General features: G+C 59.8%; 1 protein-coding gene across 4 annotated transcripts in view; it reads left to right on the forward strand.

Moving 5' to 3' along the window:
• The first annotated feature begins 1,038 nt into the window (after positions 1-1,038).
• CDH4 (cadherin 4) overlaps positions 1,039-27,243 on the forward strand; it is a 542,734-nt gene continuing 516,529 nt past the window's right edge. For 3 of the 4 annotated variants that reach the window (XR_014137503.1, XM_081795372.1, XM_081795374.1), the window contains exons 1-2: positions 1,040-1,423; positions 3,948-4,059. Coding sequence is in view for 3 of the 4 variants with exons in the window: in XM_081795372.1 (XP_081651498.1) it covers positions 1,367-1,423; positions 3,948-4,059 (169 nt within the window). In the remaining variant the exon portion in view is untranslated. Of the gene's footprint in view, positions 1,424-3,947; positions 4,060-27,243 lie in introns of all 4 variants that reach the window. The other variant, XM_081795373.1, reaches the window with a different exon arrangement.

Here is a 27,243-nt window from a genome sequence, read left to right on the forward strand (position 1 = left end):
AGCGCACTAACCAACGGACCGCCCTGCCCAGGTGGGAGGGCCCCTGGGGGAGAAGAAAAGGCGGTTCTGCGGCTCTTTGCCCACCTGCCCAAGTTGGCTCTGACCTTGGGGCTCCGCACTTGCACTCAGTCCTCTTCTCCCTCCTTTGCGGCGCATTTCTTAAACCAGAACTAATGTATTCTGGACACAGAGCTTCTCCAAACCAAGACAAAGAAATTTCAAATATCTGAGCAAACAAAACCACTTTCTCTCAATCTCCAAGCCAAAAGGAAACGTGCAGGAAGCATTTACTCACTTTCCAAGCCGCGCATATTTTCACTCGAGGATCCCTGAAAGAAGTGTCCCCCCGGTTCGCAGATCACCCAAGCAGAGCAAACGCAGCCGGCCTGGACAGGCGGAGCGGACATTCCTGACACAGCTCTCCTGTCGGAAAATTTCTTCCTTTTCTTTCCCGGGGCCTCTCATTTCTTTCCCGGCTTCTCAGGCCTAGCAGTGTGTTTTGATGCACAACCAGGAATCAGTCCCTTCCCCAGTCCTTAGGGGCGCAGCGCGGCCAGGGCTCTGCACTGCGCTGGAGGGTCAGCACAGCCTGCAGGCGGAACCACAGCCCGTCCGCGCTGCGCCCTCGCTACCGCCCGCCTGGTCTCTCGGGGCTGACTCCTGCCCGCCGAGCGTGGGTGCAAGGCCCCTCGTGAGGTGGGCCTGGGCCGCGGGAGTCGGTGGGAAGACACCCTAAACGGGGAGAACAGAAGGGGAGCGCCCTCCCACCGTGGGCCGGGCAGGAAGTTGCCCTGAGCAGCAGGGGCTCCCCATCCAGAGGGGGCGCCCAGGGTATGTGGGGGTGGGGCGAGGGGAGACTCTGTGCCTCCTTCAGTCCTCAGGTCCCCGCCCTCCTCCCCCTCCCCCGACCCGGGCTCGGACGCCCCGCCGTGGGGGGCGGGGGCGCGGGGAGGAGGCGCCGGGCGCGGGCGCGGCGCGGGGGGCGCGGCGCCTTTAAGGCCCGCGTCAGGCCGAGCGAGCGCAGGGGCCGGGCTCGGGGCGGGGCCTCGGCGGGGCGGCCGCGCGGCTTCACCTGCAGTTCGGAGCGCGCGGAACAGAGGCGCGGGCGGCTGCGAGGCTGGCGGACGCACCGGCCCGAGGGAGCGCGCCGCCGGCCGACTTGGCCTGGCTCCCGGAGCCGGGCGGCGATCGCGGCGGCGCGGCCGGGCTGGAGGCGCGGGGCCCGATCGAGCGGCGGCGGCGGCGGCGGCCATCGGAGCTGCACGATCGGGGCGGCGGCAGCGGCGGCGGCAGCGGCGGCGGCGGCCGGGAGCGGGCTCCGGGCGCCGGGCTCCGGGCGGGCGCCGGGGCGCGGCGCGGCGGGAAGATGACCGCGGGCTCCGGCGTGCTCCTCGTGCTGCTCTCGCTCTCCGGCGCGCTCCGGGTAAGTTGCCGCCTGGCGTCCCGGCCGCTCGGAAGCCCCAGGCACCGCGGGGCCGCCCCCGGAGCCGGCGGGGCGCGCACTCGCCCGGAGGGGCTCTCCCGGGCGCCCCCGCCGCGCGCACCGCTGCATCCAGAGGCTCCCGCGCTCCGCGAAGCCGCCCGCGGTCGGCAGGAGCGGGGAGCCGCCGGGGCAGAGGCGAGCCGTGGTGCGGAGCGGGGTGCGGTGCGGGTGGGTGGAGGGCCCAGAGAGCTCTGCCCGAAGCGGGACCCGCCAAGCATCCCTCGGCCGCCCCAGGTCCGCGGCCGCCGCTCGGAGCTCGGCTCTCCCGCGCCTGGGCAGGCTGCCCGCTGGCGGAGCCGGCGCGCCCTCCATCGCCCGGGAGCCGCGCGCCTCCGGAGTTGGCGAGCCCAGCCCGGGCCGGGACTGCGGGCGGGGGAGCCGGCGGCAGCAGGCGAAGAACCAGGGTCCTGGGGACACCCGGTCTCGCCGCCCCGTGCCGGGGGCCGGGGTCTCGCGGCGCGGCGCGGCGCGGCGCCTCCTCCGTGCTGGGCTTCCGGGTGCTGACCCAGACCGCGGCTGCGGGTGGGCGGCGGATGTGGACTGCGGGGCACCTTCGCCGCGGAGTCCCCCAGGCGCGGCTGGAGCCGGTGTCCGGCGGGGCCCTCGCCGCTCGGAGCGGGGCCGGGAAGTCAGGCGGGCGCGGGGTGAGCGTGCCCGGGAGCGCGGTCCGGGCGCCCGCCTCCTTCCCTCCGAGTCCGCGAGCTCGGCCCCCAGACCGGCTGTGCGCGGCGGGTGCAGGCCCCGGGGGCGGCGTGCGGGGCTGCGCCGGGTGGCGGCCCTGGGGAGGCGGCGGGGCCGCGGGAGTTGCAGGAACCCCCTCTCGTGGCCGATCGGCCTCGCTGCTCCTCCGGGCAGCGCGGTTGCAGCCTCCGAAATAAACAAGTGCGGCGCCCCCAGGCCCGCTCGGAGGCTGCGGGGCGCTCCGGCTGCGTTCGCCACTCGCCCGGGCGGGGCGAAACTTTCCCGGGCGAGTTCGCCCCCGGGGTTCCGGTCCTCTGTGGAGCTCGGTTCCCGAGGAGCGGAGCCGCGGCTTGGAGCTTTCCCAAGGAACGAGCCCGCGCCCCTCGCTCTCCCCGTGGCGCTTTGTGGGGAGGGCGTCCGCGTCCGGGCCGGCGGCGCGGTGCCGGAGCCGGGGCCCGGCGGGCGGGCGGCGGCGGCGCGCGGGGCTGGAGCGGGCGCCGCGGCGGGAGGCGCGTTCCGCTCGGCGGCCCCGCGAAGCCACGACCGCGGGCTGCGCCCCTGCTGCCGGCGAGCGCTGGCCGGGGGGAAGCGGGGCCGCTGCGCTCCGACGTCTCGGCCCAGCGTCCCGCCGCGCGCGCCGTCTCTTCGACGGTTCCCCTCCGCTCGAGGCTGACCTGTAGCTGCTGTCCCCCGCAGCCTGGCCGGGGGGCTCCCCGCCCGCCCCCCAGCCCCTCCCGCTGGGCAAGACCGGAGGACACCCACCCTTTCAGGTCAGTCAGGGCAGCTGTCTCGCCCGTTTGGGCCAGAGATGGGGGCTCCACGGGCGGACAAGTGTCCAGCCCAGTGGAGGTGCCAGGGCTGGAGGGTGGAGCCGCGTCGCCGGGAGCCTCCCTCCTTGCCCAGCGCTGCGCCGCCTCTGGGAGGACCTCCTCTCTTGCTCTGCCGCCGCCTCCCTCCCTGGGGACCCACAGAGAAGACAGAAGCCCAGCTCTGGGGCCCCGGGGGGCGGTGGCCGAGAGGGCCTCGGCTGGCTGCACCTCCCTCCTCTCTGTGGCTTCCTCGGCTGTCTTCGGACACTCCTCAGACGTTGCTTTCTGCGGGGACAGAGAGGCCCTCCGAGGCCCGCAGCCCTGCCATCCGCTGGCCCTCCTCCCCGCCTGCACCCCTGTGCCCAGGCCGAGCCAGCAGTTACCCCCTCACCCGCGCTGGGCTCCCGCCGCTTCCGCGCGGGAAGCAGAGGACCCTCCCCTTGACTCGAGGTCAGAAGGTCAGGTGCAGCCTGGCGCTGCGTCACGTGCCGCGTCCTTCACGTGACGTCCATCCCATGGCGCGGGCATCTCCTCCTGTCACCTGGGCACGAGGAGGGTGAGCCCAGGACAAGAAGGTGCCCGGGAGAGAGACCACAGTCACAGGACACGTCACAAGTGTTCTGTTTCATCGTTATTGTTAATCTCCCACTGCGCCCGGTTTATAAGCCGCGCTCGACCGGAGGGTGTGTGTCGAGGAAAAAACGGTTTATACCGAGTTTATACGGGGTTGGGTGCTGGGCGGTTCCGGGCTTCCGTGGGGTCTGGGACGGAATCCCCCCAGGAGGGTGCTGTTGGACCAGGTGAGTCCCTGAGAGCACGGAAGCAGGGGAGCTTGGGGGGAAGGCTGTGGCTCAGGTGGTTCTGTCATAGCCAGAGGCCAGACCCTGCCTGCGGCAGCCACTGAGAGACAAGGGGTTGGATTAAATTTCTGCCAACTTCACGTTTGTCCCGACCTCTTTTCTTTCTGTTCTCAGGCCCATAATGGGGATCTTACAGCCCGGGAGACCTGCAAGGCTGGATTCTCCGAAGAAGACTACACGGCACTAATCTCGGAGAATATTCTGGAAGGAGAGAAGCTTCTCAAAGGTAGGGGGGGCGTGGGGGGTGGGAAGAAATCGCACACTGTGTTCTGGACTGGGGAGACCTTTCCGTGGAAAAGGCGGGTCGGGGCTGTCTTTGAGGCAGGCTGTCTGCCAAATGACGGTTGTGAGGTCAATGAGGTGTCCCTCCGTGGACCTCAAAGGCGTTTTGCATCCCAGGTGAATGATTCAGAATGCCTGTCATTTTTGAGTGAGGTGAATCATTTCCTGGGCAACAAATTGGAATTCGGATGTAACGTCACCCAAATAATGTGCAGAGAGAGAGACTTTCTTGCTAAGTATTTTTATGTATGAAATTCTGGATTCTTAAATTATCCCTGCTTTGAAATGCATGATAAAGCAGACGATGTTGTTGGAAATGCGGTAAATAAACCCACAGACGTTCTGTTCACAAATGTGGTATTCATTTTCATTACTACCCCACTGATAACACGAAAACACACATGCAGGAGGGAACTACCAATTAGCTTTATCGTAATTGTAGGATTATATCCACGTTTGTGATGGGAACGTCAGAGGCAGCTTCAAAAGTCAAGAGACAGGAGATCATTCTGCATGTTGATCCGTTTCCCTTTCGAGACAAACTAATTAAACTTCCCATGTGTACGGGAGGGGAGATCAATCAGGCCTTCCTTGTGAGGTTTCCAAGTCCTACCGCGAACACCGTGGCTGAGCGCCTTCCCAGAAGCAGCAGCTTTTAGCCGGTTTCAGAGTGACGGAGGGAGCAAACTTTGGATAAGGCTTCAGAGCTAAATTTCAGCACTCACGACTAAATAATCCTCATAGCGCTGACTTTCTCCCCAGCTTTGGGTTTCAGGGAATCTCAGATTCTCAAGAGCTGACAGCAGCTCCTTAGGGGGGCGGTGGTGGGGGTTTTTCGGATTCTCTTCCTCGGGGACAGAGCTCGGTCACTTATCTTGTTTGTTCTTGGTTACGTGAACGGGATTTTTATTTGGGGCTGAGTGCAGCTTCCCTCACCTGTTTGTTGTCATCTGCGTTGACCTGCTAAGGGCATCATCTGTGGAGCCTTTTCGTGGATTACCCACCCTCCCTCCCCCCAAAAATCCGTGGCAGTTGCCCGGAAGCAGAATGGGCGTGTTGCATGAGTAGGCATATGTGGTGAGAGCCTTAGGAGATGCTCTGTGAATGTGCTGTGCGTGTCATTTCAGAATTCGAGAGGGTAGACCCTCTTTCAGGATGGATTGGTCTCCCGAGCGTCCCTGTGTGCCCTCAGGGAAGGCCTGGAACATTCTTCTACTCTCAGTGCGTTGTACTGTTGCACACAACAGGGACGCTGTGGTGCCCCCGTGTGCTGATCTGGAAGCTGGCTTCTTGTGCCTCTCTGGGCAAGGAGCCACACCTGATGGCATCTTGGAGTTTCGCTTTTACCCAGGAATTTCAGAAAGAAGGCCTCTGTTTTAGTAATAAGTACTACCTACCGCAGAAGAGCATGGCGGAATCTCAGACCTCTTATGATGAAACGTGGGATTTCTAACAGGCGTCTGGTCTCCCCCCGCGCACCCGCCGGTGGAGAGCTGGCCCCTCCGCTCTTGGCCCGCGTGGTGGGGAAGTCACGATCGCTGGCTGAATGTTGGCCTGCCCCATGAGCCCAGATGGTTTTTACCCAGCATGGGGTGAAGAGCCCACCATGGCAGGCAAACTGGGACCAGCAGACAGGCTTTGTGGATGCGGGACTCATTTTCTGGGCCCTTACTTGTACCTGAGATGTGGCCCAGCGCAGCCCAGGTTGAGGGGAGCTGTGTCCCAGTCACTGGGGCCTGCTCCTCCCCTCCTCTGGGGTAGGCTGGAGCCCCACTGCTTCTCCTGCACCTGCCTCCGTCCCCCTCCACCACGCCGTTCTCAGGGACCGAGAGATGTTTTCTATCTCAGAAATAATTGTTGCAGATACGGAAGCAAAAGCCAACGCTGACATACATTCAAACCAGGACAGATAAAAATGTCTCTGTGTACAAACTTTGCAAGTGACAAGACTGCAGTGAAGATGTGTGGGTCCAAGATAAGATATTGGCACAACACTTCTGTTATTCTGGTAGGAATCAGGTTAAGCTGATAATGACTCCTTATAATTGAGTTACTCCAACCGAGAGAGCTTAACCTTCATTTGATGAGCAAAGCTTCGCGGCGTCCCCATTTTATTGTAAGTACGCCGTAAGCCATTAACGACTGCTCAGTGGCTCCTTCTCTGCCTGAGTCAGCTTACCAGCAGCCCCGAACCTCCAGATTCCAGAAGGAGCGATTTGTTACATGGTAATTAACTTATTTATGATAAGTGGATGGAAGAAATGTCGTGGCATTTTGTTTTATGTCTAAATGAAAAGCATTTCCGTTCTAAAAATTTCATGCTAATTAGGCTTAAAATAGTTTTCCCCAATAGGACAGCAAATACTATGGTACTGTGGACCTTTGGACCAGCGGAGCGTTCTGTGGGACGAGTGCCCCTGGTTCCTAGATTCCTAGATCCCCTCCGAGTTCTGTCTCCTGTGTCTCCTTTTTCTGGCAAGCACGTGCGTGTGGTCCCATGGACTCTTAGCTGTGGTTTTGTTTTCAAGGTAGTTCACTACGGCCGCGATCACCGGTGCATGGTAATACCCAAAGTAGGTTGGTTAAGCGGTTTCTCCCTGGGCCCAAATGGAACGTTCTGGGAGCCCTGGTTGAGCGGGGGCCGGTTGCCCAGCCGGTGTCTTTTTCTCTGCTTTGTTAATAATTAATGGTCAGCCCTGCTGAGGAGGCCGCAGCTGATGCGGTGACCTGCATTGCTCTGTTGTGGCGGGCAGAGTTCTGGAAAACCCAGAGCGGCTCCGCCCGAGGATGGGAGGGTGACAGGATGTGTGGTGGGGACCCACGTCGCACGGGTCCTGTCTCCTCTGGGTGCTGGAAAAGAGGCAGCGTGTGAGTAGAAACGTTCGGAGGGGTCTGGGCCTTACCTAGGGGAAGCGGGCTCAAGTGACACAGAAAAGAGGAGTCTGCTTCGATGACGAGCCGTTGTGTTCCCCTCCTGCGTGAGCGTGGGGCCGCAGTGTGCACCCTGGGCCACACTCTGCTCCCTCATCGGAGGACTTCCGTTCTCTGCTCGGCCATCTCTCTTACCTAAACCGGAAATTTCATGAGGGCCGCAGCCTGTCACTCTGGTTTACTATTTTAGATCATTTCAGGATGTTCAGAAGGAGGAGAGAGATGGTCGAGGGCTGGGGTGGCGGCTTATCAGCGGCATCATCCCTTGCCTGGTTTAACCCTGCCGTCTTTACTTTGTCAGTTCGGTTTATTGCCTCATCGTTGTAAACTGGCGGCTGCGGCTCCGGGCATCGCACATGAGGTTGGAGCAGGATGAAGCGAGGAGGGGGTAGCACCGTCCGCATCCCTTCTCTGTACCGGGAAAGCAAGCACTTCGTCGGGTGGCTCGCTGTTCTGGTCGGCTGGAGCTTGGTCACCCGCCGCTCCCAGCCGTGAGGGGTGGGGACGCTGGGAAGGAGAGGGCTGTGTCGCCGTATCTGGGTTAGAGCTGTTACGATCCCCCACCTGGTGGAGCCGTGTCCTCGGAGCGAGTGGGATCCTGTTTTCGGAAGGAGGAAGGGAGGGGTGGACGCAGGGAGACAAGCAGCGACATCCGCTGCCGGCGCCCTACCTGCCGCGTCGTGGGATGAGCGACTCCTTTGCGTACCAGGCGGGAGGGGGCGGGACGGTCCCAGACCGTCCAAGTGCAGGTGTTTGCGGTCAGCAAGCGAGCATTTGCCACGATGTGATCGGCGCGGCCACGAGTACCCTTATCTCCTCTGGACGAGGACGTGGAAAATAGCCGCCCTGCCCCCTCGGTGTGGACAGGTCGCTCCTGCCGGGGCAGAAGGCAGCCCCAGGCGCGCGCGCGAGAAGGTAAGCGAGCCCTCCCGCCTACCCAGCCCCCGGCTTCGTGCCCGGTGTGTGTGCGGGCCGCATGCGGGCTTTCATCTCGGATGAAGACGTAACGAAGGAGCCCGAGAGCGCCGACGCCCTGGCACGTCTGGGGCGCCCTGGTTAAGTCGCGGGGGAGCGGGAGCTGCCGTGAGCGAGCCGGTAAATGGCGCTGGTGACCCCCCGGCCAGCACCGCCTCGCCCTCTTCCTCGGCGACGCCCCTTCTGTACCCACCCGCCTGGCGTACGCGGAGTCCTGTTTAAGAGGCTCACCCAGCAGGTGGACGCCCTCACACCAAGGTGGCGGTTCAAGCCGTGGGGCCTCATTAGGGTGTGCTGCTAGATGACGCTTCTGGGAAGGGGGTTTTGCGTGGCTCTGTTCGCTTTTCTTCCTGGTAAAGAGGAACAGATTCGGCTGGCCACGCCTTCTGCCTTTTGCTTTTTACCTCCTTCTCCTGCCTGGAAGACAGATGTGATGTCTGAGGCAGAGCAACCATCTTGTGACTGTGAGGACGGTAGAGCGGGAACTGGATCCTAGGTGGCGTCCTTGAAGGGCATCCAGATAACCTGTGGGCTCGTTGTCCCCCAAGAGGTGAGAAGAACGAGGCTAACACACCGCAGTTGAGTTTCTTGCCGTACGTGACCCAACGCAGTTCCTGATTTAGGGAAACAGTGCTGTGCACCCTAGCTAGTGCCTGTCCTTGTCTCTGGAAACTTGGAGTACATTTCATCCTCTGACTTGTGCCCAGGTTTTGGGGTCCTTCTCAGTTTTTGTTCCTTGGGCCCTGATTTCCGTCTCTCTTTAGTGGCCTGGCTAGTACCCATGCCTAGCTGAGAGCATGCCGTGGGCACTCAGTAAGTATTTGCTGGGCAGATGAAATGAACGGGCACCACGTTCGAGTCCGCGGCCAGGATGTGGATGAGTCCTTACGTGTCTGCCCCTCCCATCGTGGAGTGCACAGTCTCCGTGGGCTCTCTTAGCTGTCCTCATCCAGGGGGGCGGGCATTGGGACTTTGTCTCTGTCCGCAATATCGACCGGCTCTGGGAACCTCGGTCTCCACTAGGTGGAGGTGAGTGGGCGCAGAGCAGGACCGCGCCCCGACGGTGAGCTCCGCCCCCGTGGACGCGGCCCTCGTGGCCCGACTGGGTGCTGCGCACCGGGTCCCTGAGGCAGTGTGTCGGGAGTTCCCGTCTTCTGACTTCTGCCCCATGTGTATAATCACCTGTCACCAAATCAAAACCCTCAGTGCCGAAAGCTCACACGCCAGTTACACGTGAGGATGATGCACGCGTGGAAGCTGTGGCCTGAAGGTGAAGGTTTTGCGGTTCAGAACCGCGTGTTCTAGCGGCCGCTCGAGATGAGGAAACGGGAGGCCTTGTGTGCTTGTCCCGTGACAACACGGAGTTCGGGCCACGCTGCCTGCCAGCCTCCGCGGACACCGCCCTTGTGATCCTCGCGAAAGCTCTGCCCATGAGTAGCACTGGTCCCGTTTCGTGGATCAGAAGCCCGTGACCCCAGTCGGGAGCTTGGCTAGAACGCGCTGATCTGCTGTGCCTTCCCTGTCTGTCCAGACCCACGCTTGTAGCTCATTTAGATCCCTCACGTACCGTGTGCAAAGATGGTTCCGGAGCGCCAAGGTCACGTGCACATAGGATAGCCCAGGTGTTCCGGGCACCGTCAGAAAATTAGTAATTATCAAGCATTCAGACGTGCTAATTGTTTCCCGTTTTGGACATTTGCAACAAACAGAAGCCCAGTGTATCAGGAGGTGCTGGACGGGCGGCACTGATGTGCGAGGGCTCATCTGAAGTGGGTCCAAACTCTGTGGACACCTTGGGTTTGCAGAACCGGCCCCAGGATCAGCAGAGCCAGGGTTCCGTGAGGCCAACAGGAGTCTTCAATTCTGGGCACGTAGCAGACGGTCCAGGGCATGTGCTCAGGGGGCTCTGAGCCCTGCCAGCGCTGGGGGAGGCCGGGAGAGACCCCCCCCCCCCCAGGCGAGGCCTGCAGCCTGGAAGCTGGACATGGGTGACCCGGGCACTGGGGACAGTGAGGAGGCCTACGATCGTGGACCGCCAGGGGGGCCACAGACCGTGACTTGAAGGAGGTTTCTGGCACTTTCTCCTGGCCGGCTGTGTGTGCCTTCCATCTGCCGTGGTCCTTTCTACCCTGGGTCTGGGGTCCCAGGTGTTTGCAGGGGCCTCCCATTTTAGGTTTCCAGGCCTCTCCCCTCCCCTCCACCTATCCCATCCCCTTCCCCTCTCTCTCCCTCACCTCCCCCTCGCCTCTTCTCTTCTCTCCCCCTTCCCCTCCCCCTCCCCTCTCTCCTTTTCCCTCTCTCCCCCTCTCCTTCTCCCTCCCCCTTCCCCTCCCCCTCTCCTCCTCCTCCCCCACCTTTCTTTGCAGCATACTGAAGTAGATGCCAGAACTAATAATGACTTGAGAACTTGAGAACAAGTGAACAAGCAAGCATTCGAATGTCCTGATTTTTCTGACTTTCTGAAGGAACAATCTTTACTTAAAATGGATTTCACCATAAAAAAAAAATACCCTCATGTGAGTTTCTTTGCGTCGAGAGTCCAAAGTTCTCCCGCGTGTGTTCTTGTGAAACCTCAGGGCACTTGCCTCTGAGTTTTCGTCCTCAGAGGGGGGCCTGGCCTGTTGCAAGCGGGGGTGGTGAAACCCTTTGCTTTTGTCAGAAGGCTCAGAATTTGGGTGACTTTTTGCCCGCGCTCTAGGCTGCCCTCTCCTGGTGGCCTCTGGCACTGTTTCAGGTTGGCTCCCTGACTTCCATTCTAAATTTTTTTTTTTTTCAACGTTTTTTATTTATTTTTGGGACAGAGAGAGACAGAGCATGAACGGGGGAGGGGCAGAGAGAGAGGGAGACACAGAATCGGAAACAGGCTCCAGGCTCCGAGCCATCAGCCCAGAGCCTGACGCGGGGCTCGAACTCACGGACCGCGAGATCGTGACCTGGCTGAAGTCGGACGCTCAACCGACTACGCCACCCAGGCGCCCTCCCTGACTTCCATTCTTACAGGAAAGAAGACAAAACAAAACAAACCTAGTTGATTATCCTCAACCGGGTGTCCCCCCCACCCCCCGAGTGCTAACCTGCCCTCTCACTTAATGCCCTCGAGACACCTGCGGGCTCAGGGTGTTGGTAGGTCACGCCCCGGCCCACCTGGTTCTGTGCAGGGGTCTCTGTGACTTTCCATCCCCCGCACGACTTCTCCAGGGAGGAGTCCGCTTAGGTCATGGACTGTGTTAGTTTAGTGTAGCCCAGTGATCCGCGTATTTGGTGGCTTAACGCACACAAATTTATCCTCTCGCTGTTCTGGACACCAGAACTCCAACAGGGGCCGGTCCTCTGGGCTTCAGTCTGCAGGGGGGCGGTTGGGCAGGGCTGATTCCTTCTGGAGGCTCTGACCTCACGGCCACGCTGGTACCTCTGCCCGTACCTTCCCCTGTGCTCCCATCACCACCTCTGACCTGGCTGCCTCCCGCCTCCGCTCAGGAGGACCCTCGTGACGGCTTTGGGCTCACCCAGAAAATGACCCGAGATCCATAATCATCCCCAGGCTGCTTCTGCGCAGACCTGTGTGCATGTGAGGCGACACTCCAGGCATCCCTGGGGCCTCCCGCGGGCGTTATGAAGGAGGGACACACGGTCGCTTCCTGCTCCCACGTGTATCCCCTCCTCATGTCCCTTCGTGCGGTTCCGAGGGGTCCTCAGCAGTTGTTCACCGCGGGGGAAGCGGGGGCCCAGGGTGACCGAGGAAACCCGGCTCTTGGACGCCCCACGCAGCCCTCATCCAGTCCCGCCTCTTGGCAGGGGCCCCCACCTGCCGTAGCTGTGTCCGTAGTTGGGACCCTGTTGGGCAGCTTCCTCGTGGGTCCCGAGATGTGATTTGGGTAAAGGAAGGGTAAGCGGAGGGTAAGCGGAGTGAAGGGTAAGCGGAGGCTCCCAAGCCCAGAGCAGCTTCCGGTCTGGCTGCTGCCAACGTTGCCTTGTTTGGTTTCACTGTTTTCTGGCTGACAGTGTGAAGGTAAGCCTTCAGCGACAGATAAACATCCACGGGCGGAAGAGTGCCAGTCCCCGCCTTGTCTCTAGGAGGAAGGAATTCCGTCGGAATTAAAATGTATATGGGACGTTGGCTCTCCTCCCGTTATCTTTCCTTTCAGATGCCATCTTAACAAGGATGATAGCTCAGGTGATGTTGCGTAGATGTGTCGTAAATATCGTGTTAATCTCCAGGTGTGCATTTGGGAGTGGCGCATGTCTGCGCTCGCTCCCCCTGCTCTCGGGCAGGGAGGCGTGGGTACAAGGCGCCTCTCCTTCCCCCAGGGCTGCTTTGCCGAGCCGGTGCAAAAAGGCGTGAGTTCCGTCTCCGAGTGTCTCGTTCCTCGTGTTCCGAGGGTGTTCCCGCCCGGCTGCTCGGCTCCTCCGAAAGCAGAGGGAGCCGGCTTGCCCTGGAGCAGCCGCTCGGCGGTTTGCAAGGGCCCAGCCCCTGTCGCCGTTGGTCCTTTGCAGCTGCGTTGGGGGCAGCCTCCGTTTCCCCGGGGATGGTCGCAGCGTACCCTGAGCGGTTGCCGGGGAGCCCCGGGTACCTCGCGGGGAGTCTGCTGCCACAGGTCCCACAGCCCGGCCGTCCTGACTCCTCCAGGGTCTGGGTGGGCAGCCTGTTCCCGCCAGGGGACGACGCAGGATGCCTGGGGTCCCCAAGTCGCGCCCCAGCTGGGCCCTGGGGCCGCGTTTGCCTCTGGTGGCGGAGCTGCTGGGAAGCCACTTGGTGGTTGGGTCCTGACACTCAGGCTGCTTTGTAGTCGGAGGGGATTTCCGGGAGAAAGACCCCCTTCTTCCTTTCTTTTTTATTCTTCAGTGAGGTACTGAGAGCGGGCCTGGGCTGGCCCCTCGGAGGGATGCCCGCGGGCATTTGATTACTGAGCGCCGTGAACAGGATGGGCCACGCGTGCAGCCCCCTTCGGCGAGCACCGGCACGTCACGGTGGGACGGTCGTTCTTGTGTGGTGACCGCGGCTCTTCTGAGCTGGGCTCTGTGCTGGGCGCCTCCCCGGGGCCAACTGCGTGCATCTGCACAACCGACCCCGGGAGGCAGGCGCGTCACTGGCCCCCCTTTACCAAGCAAGGGCTGCTGACGCATGACGCTTCGGGGTCCCGCGTCCACGCTCCCCCGCTGGCGCCTGACGCCGTCCCCCTGCCCCGACCATCACCGCGGTCCCGGATTTTCCGGGTGGGAGGGCCGGGACTGTTCGGCTTCGGGGTGTCCAGACCCAGTGCCCCGTCGGCGGCTGTGTGACCCCAGGTGCATGTCGTGACCTGCGTGACCTTCAGTCGCACTGGCCGTGGGAGGAGACGAATGGGAGCCCTGGGCTCGCGGGGGAGTCTGGGTGGCCCTGCAGGCGGACGTACAACGAGCGGGAGGCAGACCCGGCCTGTTGAGGGCGCCGCTGAGCTGCCCCGGGTCACCGGGTCACGGGTGCTACTGCCTCAGCCAGTGCAGCTGGCCCTGCTCAGCCCTGTGGTACCCCCCCTGCCCTGCTTCTCTCCCTTCCCCAGGCTGGGGGGCTGCAGCCCACGTCCAGGCCCCAGCAGGAAGCGGACTCATTCCCGATGCGTGACCGGGGGGGGGGAGGGGGGGCGCCCGGGGCCGCGGGCACCTGTCTTCTCCAGGTGCCTCGGTCGGCGGCGGAGGACCTCGGACGCTCCCCTTGAGTGTCAAGCCCCGAGACGTGGGCAGCCGGCCTTCGAGGTGGGAGCTTTTCTGTGAGATGGCAGCTGCATCCGATAGGTTTTTATGGTTTTGTGTGGGGACTTCTGGACGTTCTCACGTGTGGCCAGAGACCTGTTGGCGGAGGGCGTGTGTCTCAGAAGCAGTCAGTAACGGCGTGGCTTCCTTCAAGCTCTGTGGGCTCATGGAGAGGCAAGTGAGAATGTGAGTTATTCGCCGTGGTTGTTTAGGAACAGGGCTGTGGGGTGATGGGATCGTGTCAGGTCGTATTTAACGCTGGAGCAGGGACGCGCCCGCGGGGTCAGAGGCTAACTCGAGTGTGGCCGTGGTGCCAGTTCTCCCTCTGTACAGCTGGACGCTTTTCCCTCTACCTGTCGTTCTTTCCCACCTTCCCTCAGTACAAAGGAGGGGTTAGATCACTTGTCTTAACTAGCTCTTAATATCTTAAGATAAAACACAGAATGCCAGGAAGGGCTGAAGGTGATAAAATTGCGATCAGACGTCTGTAAAATTACAGAACTTAATGTTTTCTTCAGAACAGGGAGGCTTTTCGATGAATTTTTTTTTTTCCTTAAAGGAGCTGGACGGCTTCAGGATTGATCTGCAGAGAAGTGTAAGCTAGACTTCCACGTGGGGGAAAAAAAATAGTTACATGCTTGAAAGGTTAATGGCTGGTAAACGACAATTTTCTACAATCCTGGCTAATAAAAGTACCTTATAAGACATAAAATGTCATGCTGGCAGAATTACAGGGGCCTTTGAAATCCATTTAAAGTCTCGGATCCTTTGAAAATGGGGGTGGGGGGAGTGTAGTGGGAGCTTCAAGTGTTTTCCTTGGTGGTTGAACGATGGAGAAGCCAGGTACAAGCTTCTCCAGAGAGGGGGAGTCTTTCTCCCGGGTATTTTTGGCTCAAACGTTGAACAAATGCTCCGAACTCCTAGTCCCGGAAACTGCAGGTGAATTTTTACTGCGGTAGTTCAGTCCTGGCTAAACCTGCCCTGTGTTTGTGGGTCATTGAGCTGGCCCTGCTCTGGGGATTTGCATTGGAAAATGCTGTAACGTGGTATTGCCTACGAGTCTCTGGGTTTTAAACACGGTGACAGTGGCAGCCCCTAAAACTAGGATGGGCTTGTCTCCGCTTTTTAGGTAGGAATTCCAGGGCACAGAGACTCTGGAACTTTCTAGAGCTCCACAGGGATAAATTGGGGGACTGGAAAACAAGGGCCTCCTCATGTTAGTCTGCCCGCCTCTCCCGTCCTGCTTGCCTTCCTTGGATGCGAGGAGTCTGAGTGTGCAGAGCAGATGACCGAGCAGTTAGAGAAAACCCGTAGGGCCGGCCTGGGAAACAAGTGCTCCTGGTGTGTTACTGTCCCCGTGCCCTTTGGATCCTGCACCTTCTGTGTTAAGTCGAGCCCCTTGACAAGGGCACCCCTTCCTCCTAAGTGATAGAAGACAGTCCTTACATCCAGCTATGCTGAATCAGCGTGATGGAGGGGCCAGCGGGCTGCCTTCCTAATTTCTTTGTGAGCAGGGTTAAATTCCCCTTGGGGCTGGCACAGGGCCGCGGGCTTGGCTCTGGCATCTCATAACAACGGGCTGCAGCAAAGAGGCTCACGTGCCTGCATGTAGATTCTGAAAGTCTCCCCTGCTCACCCGATGTTGCATCAGTGCCTCTCACCTGTCACCCTCGTCCGGTGCATGAAGCCACGCGAACCTAAAATAGGGATGTGACTTTCCGGCACCCTCGGCCTGGAGGTCGTCCGCTCCCCGCACCCCCCAGGGGCCTGAGCGAAGGTGCCATGCGAACTGGACGGCTCTGTCACAGTGTGAGGGGATCTTACTCGTGCCTCTCCCCAGTGGAAACACCACAGTAAAGGGGAGCTGGGGTCTCACACCGACAAGCCAGGATTTGGGTCGAGGCAGGTGGGGACTGTGGGACCGACCCTCCTGGGTTTCTTTGCGTGAGCTGACGGCCGGGGGCGGGCGGAAGACGGCAGCGGCCTGAGGGCACGGGACTTGGGATCAGGACGCCACACTTGTGCTTGGAATTGTGTCACGGGTGGCATCTCCTCCCTTTACGGAAGAGGCACCGAGAGGAGAGGCCTTTCTAAGCCAGGCCTCTGTCCTCTGGGAGCCCTGGAGCGGGTGCCCAGGACTGCTGGAGACAGGCCCCGTTGTCAGGCTCTAAAAGGAGGATTCTGGGAGGATGGCATTCTGTGACGCGCAGATGAAGTTCCCCAGTGGCTTTCTGAGGTTGCCGCTTCAAGGAGGCTCTAATTAATCACTTCCTGTGAGCACAGGGGAGCAGGGGCGACTCCCAAGATGAGGAGGACAGAAGTGTGCCCTCTGGGTATCTGCTCCTCTGTGCAGGCAGAAAAGCACATTGTTCCCTCACTCTGAAAGGTATTTTATCAGGAAGGCATCCCCTCCCCGCGGTTATCTAGGAATTGTTTTATTGCGTTTCTCCCTTATCAGTTTTGAAATAATATTATTTCCTTCGTGCTTAAATGCCACTCGGGTTAAAACTGCTGTTGTTGGAAATGGCGCCACGGACGGGTGTCTCGTTTATTGCCAGAGTTCTTGGTCGGTCTCAAGGAGGACAGATGGGACGGGGAGGCCGCGTGTGGCTCTGGACACTTGTGTGTGTCTTTCTGAAAGAGTCCCGGGTTCCGAGTGTTCAGCAGGCGCTGAGGAGGCAGGCGCTTATCTATGTATTTCCGACCATATTGTGCGGTTAATCTCCACTCACCGTCTCCCAGTGGAACCGCTCTTCGTGAGACTGGAGCCTCTCTCCAGAAAGTTATTTGATTTTTGATGTAAGGAAAGGATTAATGCAGTTGGGTTTTGATAAGGCTGGCCGTCTAGCGTGGCACAGACATGTGCGTCCTGCCCGTATCGCTGACAGTTGCTTTGTTACATAGGAGCTCTGCAGAGCGGCGATACGGGCGTGCGGAGATAATTGTAGTTCTGCTATTTAAAAACGAAGTCTAGTGCTTTGCAATGTTAAAATGATAACCTGTTCAGGGAAACTCGCGGTGTCTGTCTTTTGGCACGGAAAAGCCAACCTCTCCCAGCGGCTTGCCTCGCCTCCTGTTAACGTATTTTTTATTTTCCTGAGCGTGAATCAAAGCCTCGTTTCTGTTTGAACTCTTAGGCCGGACCGTGGGCCAGAGGTGTGTGTGTGCAGTTGGGCACTAAACGTATTTCCAGACGCTCTGTACCGACAAGGTGCTTCTGCCTTTTGCTTTTCAAGGATCTCAGATTTTGAGATTGGACGTGTTTGGTTAGACTCGGCGTCAGTAGCTTCCGCTGTAGGGAGCTTTCCTGATCCAGGCGCTAATCCTGGTGTCCTGCCTGGGAACTGAGGGAGGGAGAACCAGAGGCCACACTTGCGCCGTGGATCGGAGTGATCCCATAATCTATCATCTTCCTCTCGCCAGCCGGACAGTGACGGGGCTGCTGTCCACGCCGGCCCTCTCGCTCACTGCTGTTTCCCTCGTGGCCACGTCTGTTTTGATGGGGTGGGCGTCCGTGGAGGCCCAGGATGCTGGATAACGGAGACTGGGCCTAATACTCTGTCACAGCGTCTCTGAGACGGCAGTGGGGTCAGGGGCTGTTGGACAGAGAAAGTCGTGGGGTCCAGCCCGACGCCACGCTGCGTTAAGACAGCCGTTAATTGTTTAGCGCTTGGTGGTGACGCCTTGCTTCGGAAGCGCTTGTGAATCTTGGGATTCCTAGATACCAGAGCGGCTGCGGCACTCTTTGTTTGGCCCATCGGCCACGAATCCCAGAGGGCCTTAAGCCCTCCATGGCACGTTTCCAGTGCCCTTTTCCCTTTTCCCCCATGCCACGCCCACCCCTTCCTCGGGCGGGCACTGAGCCACGTGCCGAAACGAGTGGTACTTGCCAGCCCTTCCTTCCTCCTGCTGCCCCTTTGTTTTGGCTGCCCCTCCAGCTGCCCTGTGATCGGTGGGAACCTTCCAGGGCCTCCCGCCTCAAGTGCTGTTTCTTTGTGGAGCCCCCTTCCGCTGCCTACTCCCATCCCTTTGCCTGAGCTAAGTGAGATTAATTGCTTCCATTGTCTCACCGCTTTATTAAAGTGTGTGATGATGTAGTGTTTATTGTGCTCTCCTCCACGTCTGCCCGAGTGTGGTTGCACTGTGTGCGTGTGCGTGTGCGTGGCGTTCCAGCTAGAGGTGGGGCAGCATGTGTGCTAGGGAGCTGGAGGGCGAGGCTGACGCCCGGGTCACCCGCGAAGCCTCCCTCCCGGGAAGGAGTCTTTGCAGGGAAAGGAGATGAGCTTTCTCCCACCTCTTGGAAGGGCAGAGGCTGGAACTGACAAGCATGGGAATTTGAAAGCATGAAAACCAGAGAAGAACGGACATAAAATGGAAGAGTCAAAGTATTTTCATTCTGCACCTCTGTATTGGGGCTCGCTCGGTGTATTTATTAAGGCGTTATCAAAGCAAAGTAAGGCAAGTGGGTCTCAGTCTAATGAAATCGCCCCTCTGTGGACCGCATTAGCTTCAGGTGCCCAGAGCATAATTGGGTGGCGGTGGTGATTATCGCATCGGGAGTATTAGGGCCGGACAGCCTCTCTCTTTGTGTGCTGTGTGCACAGCACGGCTCACGAGAGTCTTGGCGGACGAGGGGCAGGGGTGAATGACTCCTCCAGCTCTGGTCCACACATTTCAGCCCCTGGTGCCCCTCTCTGACTCAGGGCCTGTGTTACAACCCGGCAGAAAGGCACATGGGCTCTGCCCTTTGGTAAATTTTAACTCCCGGTTTGTTTGGCTGGTCCCGGCATGGGCAAGGCACGCGGTGGTCTCTCACCTGGGGGCCAGGGGGCTTCATTTTTTAAATGACTTGACTTTGTGTCCCTCCCTGCCACCACCACCCTTCACCAGGGCGCCCTGTCTGCCAGGATCCTTCCGCTGCTGAGCTTTGGGTAGGTCTGTAGAGTTATGTTGACCTCAGGGAATGGGGATCTGGAGGTGTCTGCATTCCTCAATGTGCAGGAGTCAAGCTGCTTGGCTGATAACATTTTATTGATTCAACTCTTCTCCCGGTCTTGGCGAGCTGGAGGGCTCCCCAGATGAGGTGGTGATGCTGTGGTATTTTGGCGCTGTGGAGGTTCTCGCTGTAGATGTTGAAATGATACTATGTGTTCCTCGTGGGCCAGGGGTGTGTGTGTTATCACCTCCTGCAGTTACTCGAGGGTGGTGGCTCCTGGGCAGGGGATGCCCAGCCCTCAGGGAAACACGCAAGGCGTAATCGTTGTTTCCAGAGGAGGAGTTCAGAATCAGAGACGGAGGCAGTTTGGAAGGGAATTTGGGAGGGAGTGGGGACGGGCCGCGAAGCATGTTCTGTCTCCTTCAGAAGCATGGAGTTGAGGCTTTGCGGGGTCTCTGATGATGGGCCTGTGGGGAGCCAGAGGCCTCCGGGAAAGAGCGGTACCCCAGAGTCTCATGGTCAGTGATCAAGGAGGTGCTGATGGGATGAACTTCACTTCCCAAGTGGGGGTTGGCTTCAGATCCCGGCGGCCGGGACCCTTCCTGGTGGAGGTTCAAGATCGACCGGCAGCTTTCCTGGGAGCAGCCGAAGCCAGTGGATATGCCGTGACTTGCAAAAGCCCGGGGTCAAGGCCCGGGCAGGGATCTCTTTTCTGGCCCCCTGCCTCCCTCGGAGGACTGCCCCGTGTTCCTTTACGTCTAGGGTGAGAAGTCACGAGGCCGTGACTGCTGTTCCCAAGAGCTGTCCCTCCAAAGTTAAGACACTGTGGCCAGGAGCAGGTCCGGGAACATTCCAGGAGGTGGGCAGGGGCTGGCACGGGTGGGCGTGTCCTCCCAGGGCCTTGTTGCCTCTCAGCTGTCGTTCTCAAACGCACCCTTTGCTGAAACACCACAACCAGCTTCGGAAGCCGAGCTGGAGGGCCCAGTGCTCTGCGGCTGCCACAAAGCCCCGCGCACTCCTCACCCTGCCCTGCCCGAGACTCTGCAAAAGCGAGCGCCCGGTGCCTCCCGCTTCCCGTTGTGCTGGGGCCTCTGCGGGGCCGCCTCCTGGGCTGGGCACCCTGCCTCTGCTACCAGCTGTGCTCTCGCCCCTCTGCTTCTCCCCTGCTGTCCAGAGCCGATGGCAGTGTTTTTTTGCCTGTCGCCCTCCCTTCCCCGCCCCGTGGGCTCCCAGACCTGCTTCTTGGTGTGCCCCCAGGCCTGGAGCAGGCTGGGCCCAGAGGGACCAGTTGGGGCTGGTCGCTGAGCAGGTGATGGGGCGTGTCCTGCCCAGTGGGGCCTGTGTGACTGTCCTACCTTCCCTCCCTCCCTCCCTCCCTCCCTCTCTCCCTCCCTCTCTTCCTCCCTCTCTCCCTCCCTCTCTTCCTCCCTCTCTCCCTCCCTCTCTCCCTCTCTCCCTCCCTCTCTCCCTCCCTCTCTCCCTCCCTCTCTCCCTCCCTCTCTCCCTCTCTCCCTCTCTCCCTCTCTCCCTCCCTCTCTCCCTCCCTCTCTCCCTCTCTCCCTCCCTCTCTCCCTCTCTCCCTCCCTCTCTCCCTCCCTCTCTCCCTCTCTCCCTCCCTCTCTCCCTCCCTCCCTCCCTCCCTCCCTCCCTCCCTCTCTCCCTCTCTCCCTCCCTCTCTCCCTCTCTCCCTCCCTCTCTCCCTCCCTCCCTCCCTCCCTCTCTCCCTCCCTCCCTCCCTCTCTCCCTCCCTCTCTCCCTCCCTCCCTCTCTCCCTCCCTCTCTCCCTCTCTCCCTCCCTCCCTCTCTCCCTCTCTCCCTCTCTCCCTCCCTCTCTCCCTCTCTCCCTCCCTCCTCTCTCCCTCCCTCCCTCCCTCTCTCCCTCCCTCCCTCCCTCTCTCCCTCCCTCTCTCCCTCCCTCCCTCTCGGCCAGCACTGCTCGGCCCTTCATCCCTCTTCTCTGCTTTCCTTCCCTGAGTGGTTCCCACCTCCCCTCACCCCTGGTGGCTGGTCTTTTCCAGAGCCCCCACCGGAGGCTAGGATCCCTTGCCCGTGGGGAGGGTGCTTCGGCTGCCATGGGGCTGCCTTGGGACTCAGCCTGGGAAGGTCAGCGGCTGGATCTCCTCCCCTCCTCCCCGTGCACCTGCAGGGGCCAGGCACCCACGGTTGCTGGATTCCTGGGTGGAAGAAAGAGCCTGCCCCTGAGACTAGACCGGGGTGCCCTGATGGTGGAGGGAGACTGTGGGAGGGGTCTGAGAACCGGGGAGCCTGCGTCCTGCGAGGGCGGTGCCTTCGCCTAAGCCCTGTGGGGACGCAGACTCGGCCTGCACCCCTAGTGCCCGAGAAACGTGAGCAGTGCAAACCCTGATGTGAAAACCTCCAGTTTTGTGACCTTCTGTGAGTCCAGCACCCCGGTTGCCGGGCCGGACTCCGAGCTTGATGGCGGGTTAATGCCGTTTCCAGTAACAGAGCGGCTGTGTGGAGGCTCACGCCAACAGGGGGTTCAGACACTCCTTGCAGACAGGTAGTTGGAAGGAAGGGGGACATCCTAGTCAGGGCCCGTGGCTGCAAGGACGAAACTCCAGGAGGTCAAGGCTGGGCCTCGTGTGAAAGAATAGACCTCCACACCTATCGCCTGTCGGTAGCCACCGGCGAGGCAGGTCTGGCGACGGCCCCACCCTCCCCCTGGCCATGAGCCTTGACTGCTGGGGCTGGGGCTGGGTGGGGTGGGGTGGCCGTTCCCTGGGGCTGGGTGTGAGAAGGGGGTGTGGGGGGAAGGTGCAGGTGAGCGGGGCAGAAGGAACCTTACTTGGAGGCGGAATGCCCACGAAGGTGGGCAAGTGGGTTTTAACGGCACTTTGTCCAAACGCGGGCTGTCGGCACCCGAGGACCAGGGAGTCAGGCCCCGCATGGTCTCCTGAGGTATGGCGTCTGCGGTAGGTCTGGAGGGCGTCGGGGTTCCCAGGGCCCACGCGGCATTTGGGCCGGGGGTCCTGCAGCGACAGAGACCCTGTTATGCTGTCTCCCAGGCCTCAGGACGGAACCAGGACGCCCCGATTCTTGCAAATCTCGATTTTTCACTGAGAAAGCAAGCAGCAGGTATGAGCAGAGATTTAGTGGCGTTGCTTTGCTTTTACTGTGCTTATTTATAAGCGCCATGTTGGGCATTGATATAAATTTGCCTGTTAAGTACACGTGCTTCCGTAAAATCAAAGAGTCCATTAAAACAGAAGCGGAGGTCTGGCTCGCGAGGGGGCCGAGGGGAGACCACAGCGCGTGGCGTCCGTGCGTGAGGCGTGCGCCCGTCGCTCTGGCTGCGGCCGGGGGCCTGGACGACCTTGCCGAGTGTGCGACCTCCTCTCCCTTCCCCTGAGCGAGGGGTGGGGGGCAGCGGCGTCCGGGCCCCGTCTCACGCTGCTGTGGTTCCATCGCTCTGGACGGTGAGTGCCACTGGCTGCCTGTCCCGTGCTGATGAAACGTTTCCCGCTCAAGTCATGAGTTTTCAAGAAAAGTGACGATGGTCCCGAGGGTCTGCAGATGGGGCAGACCCAGGACGCACGCTGTCCTCACCCCTCGGACACGTGGCTCCGAGCCGTCGGCCTCCCTGCTCCGGGTTTGTGGCGGGCAGGGCTCTCCCTCACGCCCCGGGTTCCAGGCAGCGGTGTGCGGCCTCGGGTGCCCGGTCACCCCCTCCGGGAAGTGGGCCCCATAAATCGTGTGGGGGAGGGGCGTCCGTGCAGCCAGCGCCGAAGCCGAAGGGGCCGTGTGCTCGGAGCCCACGTAAGGGAACTGACCCCGGACCTGTGCACCCGCCACGGGCCCCCCTGCCCCCCATCAGCTCCGCCAGGCGGACTGCCGACACGATAAACACAACACATGTGCTGCATCTGTTGATTGAGCAGGTTCCGGCCACACTTCTGGTGTTTGTGCCTTCGAGAATCCCAGCTGCTCTGCAGAGAGGCTTCAGAGGAATCGAGACGGTTGGCGTGGGGGCCACTTGGGAGCATAATTAGTGATGAAACAGAGCAAGGATTCACCTCTGCAAACACACTTTAGACAAGGTGGTTTCTTTTTTTATTTTTTTGTTTATTTTGAGAGAGAGAGAGAGAGAGAGAGAGAGAGAGCTTGAGCAGGGGAGGGGCAGAGAGAGAGAGAGAGAGGGAGACACAGAATCCGAAGCAGGCTCCAGGCTCCGAGCTGTCAGCACAGAGCCCGACGCGGGGCTCGAACCCATGAACGGTGAGATCATGACCTGAGCTGAAGTCAGAGGCTTAACTGACTGACCCCCCAGGCACCCCTAGATATACTTACTGTTGACTTCATGTGACGTTTAAAAGGTTTTTGTTTCTACCAGGTGCATGTGCATGTATGCAGTGTGTGTGAGTGTGCATGGGAGTCCTGTGTGTGTGCACAAGCACACACGTGGGTGCGATCTAATGCAGACCTGTAGCTTGTGTTCGTATGTGCACACGCGTGCTTTGTGTGGGTGTGTAAGTGGGTGTCCACGTGCGACGTGTCCGTGTGCAGGTGCCCAAGCATGTGGTTGTGTGGTGTGCTTATGTGTTTGCACACGTGTGGGCGTGACGTGCGTGTGCTGGGACAGGACTTCCCTGGATCTTAGCTGCTGGAATCCGTGCCATGATGAGTCTTTGTGAACCCGGCTTACGGACCGTCTCTTACTTCCTCACGACGAATCCCTAGGGGCGGAACTCAGAACTGCTGATTCAGAGGCCGTGTTCCTTGTGTGGCTCGGGATCCGCTCGTCTAGGAGGTGGCGCTGATTTGCATCCCGGTGACGACGCTGGGTGTGCGCGTGTCCCTGCGCCTCACGCCCAGGGGCCCTTCCGCGGCCGTTCCTTTAAAGCCATGTCCCGGGGTGACCGGCGTCATCCGTCGAGAGGCTGGGTGCTCAAAAAATCTGCCTTTCCCTCCTCTTTTTCTCTTGCAAACTGCACGTTGGAGCCTGTTAGCGTTCCTAGCAGGGCGATAGGTGTGGTCTACGCAAACCGCAGATTCATCAGGGAAATCCGACATCTGTCTTCAGCCGACAGGGCCGTGCACTTCTGCGAGCCCTCTTGCTGCAGACAACGCTCTGGGGAGTTTTGTGATTTTTTTTTTTTTTTCAGGTAGTTTTGGTGCATTCTTTTTTTTTTTTTTTAATTCTTATTTAAATTCTAGTTCGTTAGCATACAGCAGAGCCGAATCTGGTGATTCATCACTTCCTCCCAGCACCCGGTGATCGTCATCCCTAAGTGCTTAGCAGGTGCTAACTTGTCCCTAATGTGTGCCCTGCCCGGGTGCTGAGGTGGGTGGCTGCTGGAATGCGGTCTGTCCAGGGGCCATTTGTTTGTATTAATGAGTGACCAGGGGCCATTTGTTTGTATTAACGAGCGAGCAGAACCCATCCAAATTGGCTGAAGCCCCCACACGGGTTCTTTGAAAGTCAGCGGAACTTTCTAAGGCCTGGAGTCCAGGGTTTAAACGGCTTGGGGAGCCAGGGCGTCCACCTGTAGAGGGCCTGACACAGTCATCATCGAGGCTGCGTAGGCAGAGGACAGCGGGACGTGCCGGACTCTGCCCTTGTCGCACAAAAGCAGCGATGGACAGTTGGCGAGGAGAGGGGTGCTGTGTGCCCCAACTCCAGGCTGTGGGCCGGATTCCACGTGGCACACAGCCCCACCTTCTACTCCTCTGCCAGATCCCCCTGCTTCCGCTTTGCCCTTCTCTGTAATGTGTGGGAGAGAACGGGCCCTGGGTGAGACCTCTTGCTCCCAATGCATCGGTCCGTAGCATTCGTGCAAGCAAGCACATGACGCATGGTGTTGTCCACCCAATTGGACAGATGAGGAAACCGAGGCCAACAAGCGGAGACGGCGTCGCCAAGGTCACGCTGAACGCACGGCTGCCCGCGTAAGGGCAGTTCGGCGCGGGTCCGGCGATGGGGCCAGAGGCTGGGGCGCGTGCCTGCAAGCCACAGCCCCCAAGACCCGGGTGGCTGGAGGGGACGCAGAGGACACGGGGACACAGCTGTGGAGAGCCCGGCCTGCCCCCTCAGCCCCGCCGCCCAGCGCTCGCTGCTGGGCAGATGATAATGACACCCGTAACGACGGCCGTAACGGTGAAAGATAAAGGAAATGAAACATTATTAACCGCTGATGGATAGTGTATTCAGTTTCCAATTTAATGACCTGTAACTGCAAATCTAGGGTTAAGAATGAACCAATTTCCCACTTCCTTTTTGCTCTGTTCATCCCAGATAAGGAAAGGACAGGATTACTCCAGAGACGTGGAATCCAAATGTCAATGTTCTGCCTCATTAGAGAAACGGGCGCGACTCCCCTGAAAGCCTGCACGGCTGGGGTGCTGTTGTTCAGCTCACCTGCTCGGGAGGTGCTCGTAGGGCCCTGTGTGCCCTCACGGGGAGGGCGTCCCCGGGGCTGGAAGCCTGCTCCCCTCCCGCGCCCTCACCCCTTCCCTCGGCTCCTCTTCCCAAGGCCGTAAACTTGCACAGCTAGTGCATCCCGGTCGGTGGGGTCGCACGTGCCTGGGAGCAGAGTGGGGCGGCCGTACAGAGCCCGAGGGAGCCATTCCTGGCAGGGATGTGGGCGCCTTACCCGCCCACCATCCCGGCAGGGCGCTGAGAGATTAGAGACCGGTGTTCAGGTTGATGGCATGTTGACCAGATTGTGTGCGTGTGGCCCGTGGTCTCCTTCCCAGGGCTTTTGCGTGGAGAGCAGGGGGTGGGAGCCGCCTGGGTTCTGTTGCCCCAGGGCCCCTCCCCCCAGGCCTCCAGCCCTGCTGCAGGGGTGCAGCGGCCAATGACGCTTGGACATCCCACGGCGGTACTTTACGAGGCCAGGCTTTCCAGCCATTCTGCGCACGACTTGATAGAACCTTCCGGATCGGATAGAACTTTCCCACTTGAGGTGGGAGGGGCTGCTGGTTACAGTTCACAAGCCAAGAGCGGTTGGTAGCTAATGCTTTTCCTCAAGGAGGGAAATTATGAGCAAACACTTCTGCTCGGCAACTTTGTGAAAACAAACATATGACAGTATAAACGCTTCTTAACAGCCCTGCATATTGGTCTGGTTCACAAGACACTGAAACCCTAAAATAAAACAATGAGAAAGGATGTGTGTGCCAGCTTGCGGGGAAGGATCTGACGGGTTCATTCTCACTGGTTTACGGGCAAGTTTCAGAACTGCATCTGTTACTGCTTTGTGAACACTCAGACGTCCTCTGGGCTTGTTTTCTTGCACTCTGTGACTGACATCTGCCCAAGGCTTACCGTCCGCCAGCCCAGTTGGGAAAGTTCAGCCCTGTCATTTTAAACACGGCTGACGTCAGACTTCTCCACGGTGCCTCTTGGAACACTGGATGTGTGGTAAAACGGCCACTTTAGATGGGACACAGAATCTCCACACGTGCCGTGGATGCCGGGGTCCTCCGCCCCCCCGCTCCGTGGCCCTGATGCCGTGTGTACCCTCTGGGAGTCTGCCTTCTCAGCTGCACCCTGGGGGGACAGCCACGGTGGCCTCGGTGTCCAGAAGTCAAAGGTGTGCCCTCGCCATGCACCTGCTGGTGGATGGTCGTCGCTCAGCCCCCGGTAGCTCGTGAAAACGAAGACACTTGAGGGGACTGATGGGGGTTGTGAGCCTGTGAGCTGTGCTCGTTTCCCACAGCAGCCTGCAGTCTCGGGACGCCCAGCGCAATCCCCCCCTTGCGGGGCATCTGGTGCGTGTCAGAGCTTGGAGTTGGGTGGACGCCATGGGCTTGGTTCCCAGGTTGCTTGAGAAGCTGCCTTCCCTGCACATCCTCCCCACGCTCGCTGGGGCGGCTTCCAGAACTGTGCGTTGGGTACCCGGGCGTGCCTCTGGGCCTGCGTGTCTGTCCTTGCGTCCGGCACCCCCCTGCCCCGGCGGGTGAGGCTTACTGGGTAACCCCCCCCCCCCCCCCCCCACAGCAGCCCACAAGGAAAGCATGACCGTGGGACAGACCTTGGTTTCCCGACCTGCTCGGAAAGACGGTCCAGCAGCTGAGCTGTGCTGAGATGCCCAGGTGCCCGGACGGGCAGGTGACTTGGCACTGAGCCGTGTCTGTCCGGAAACGAGTGCACATTTGTTCCTCCAGCCACGGGGAAACACCATTTGGGCGCCACATGTTTTCAATGAGATCGGGTTTCACAGGATGAAAGAAAATCGCAGCCAATAGGATTTGGAAGGACAGTGATCAGCCTTTAAAAAAAAAAAAATCTATTTATCCAAATCCATTTGTTGAGAGAAGCCTCGGGCATATTTTTATTCTCGTGATTTTGTTTTTCCCAAATAGAATGCGTTCCTCGGTGGAGTTCTCTGGTTACGTGTTCCCACAAAAACCCCCTTGCGTGGAGTGGCCACAGTTCCTAGCTGATCCGTGAAAATGGGATTTTCCTGATCTTTGGTTCAGGCCCCCAGAGTTGAACTGTGTAACCTCTTTTAGCGGAAAAAATCACATTTGTCCCCCTTGACTGGCAGCCTAATTCTCTTGCCCACCGGTGTCGGAGGTTGTGGCCATGCACTG

The sequence above is a fragment of the Panthera onca genome, chromosome A3 (genome assembly GCF_046562875.1).
Source record: "Panthera onca isolate mPanOnc1 chromosome A3, mPanOnc1 haplotype 2, whole genome shotgun sequence".
NCBI lineage: Eukaryota > Metazoa > Chordata > Mammalia > Carnivora > Felidae > Panthera > Panthera onca.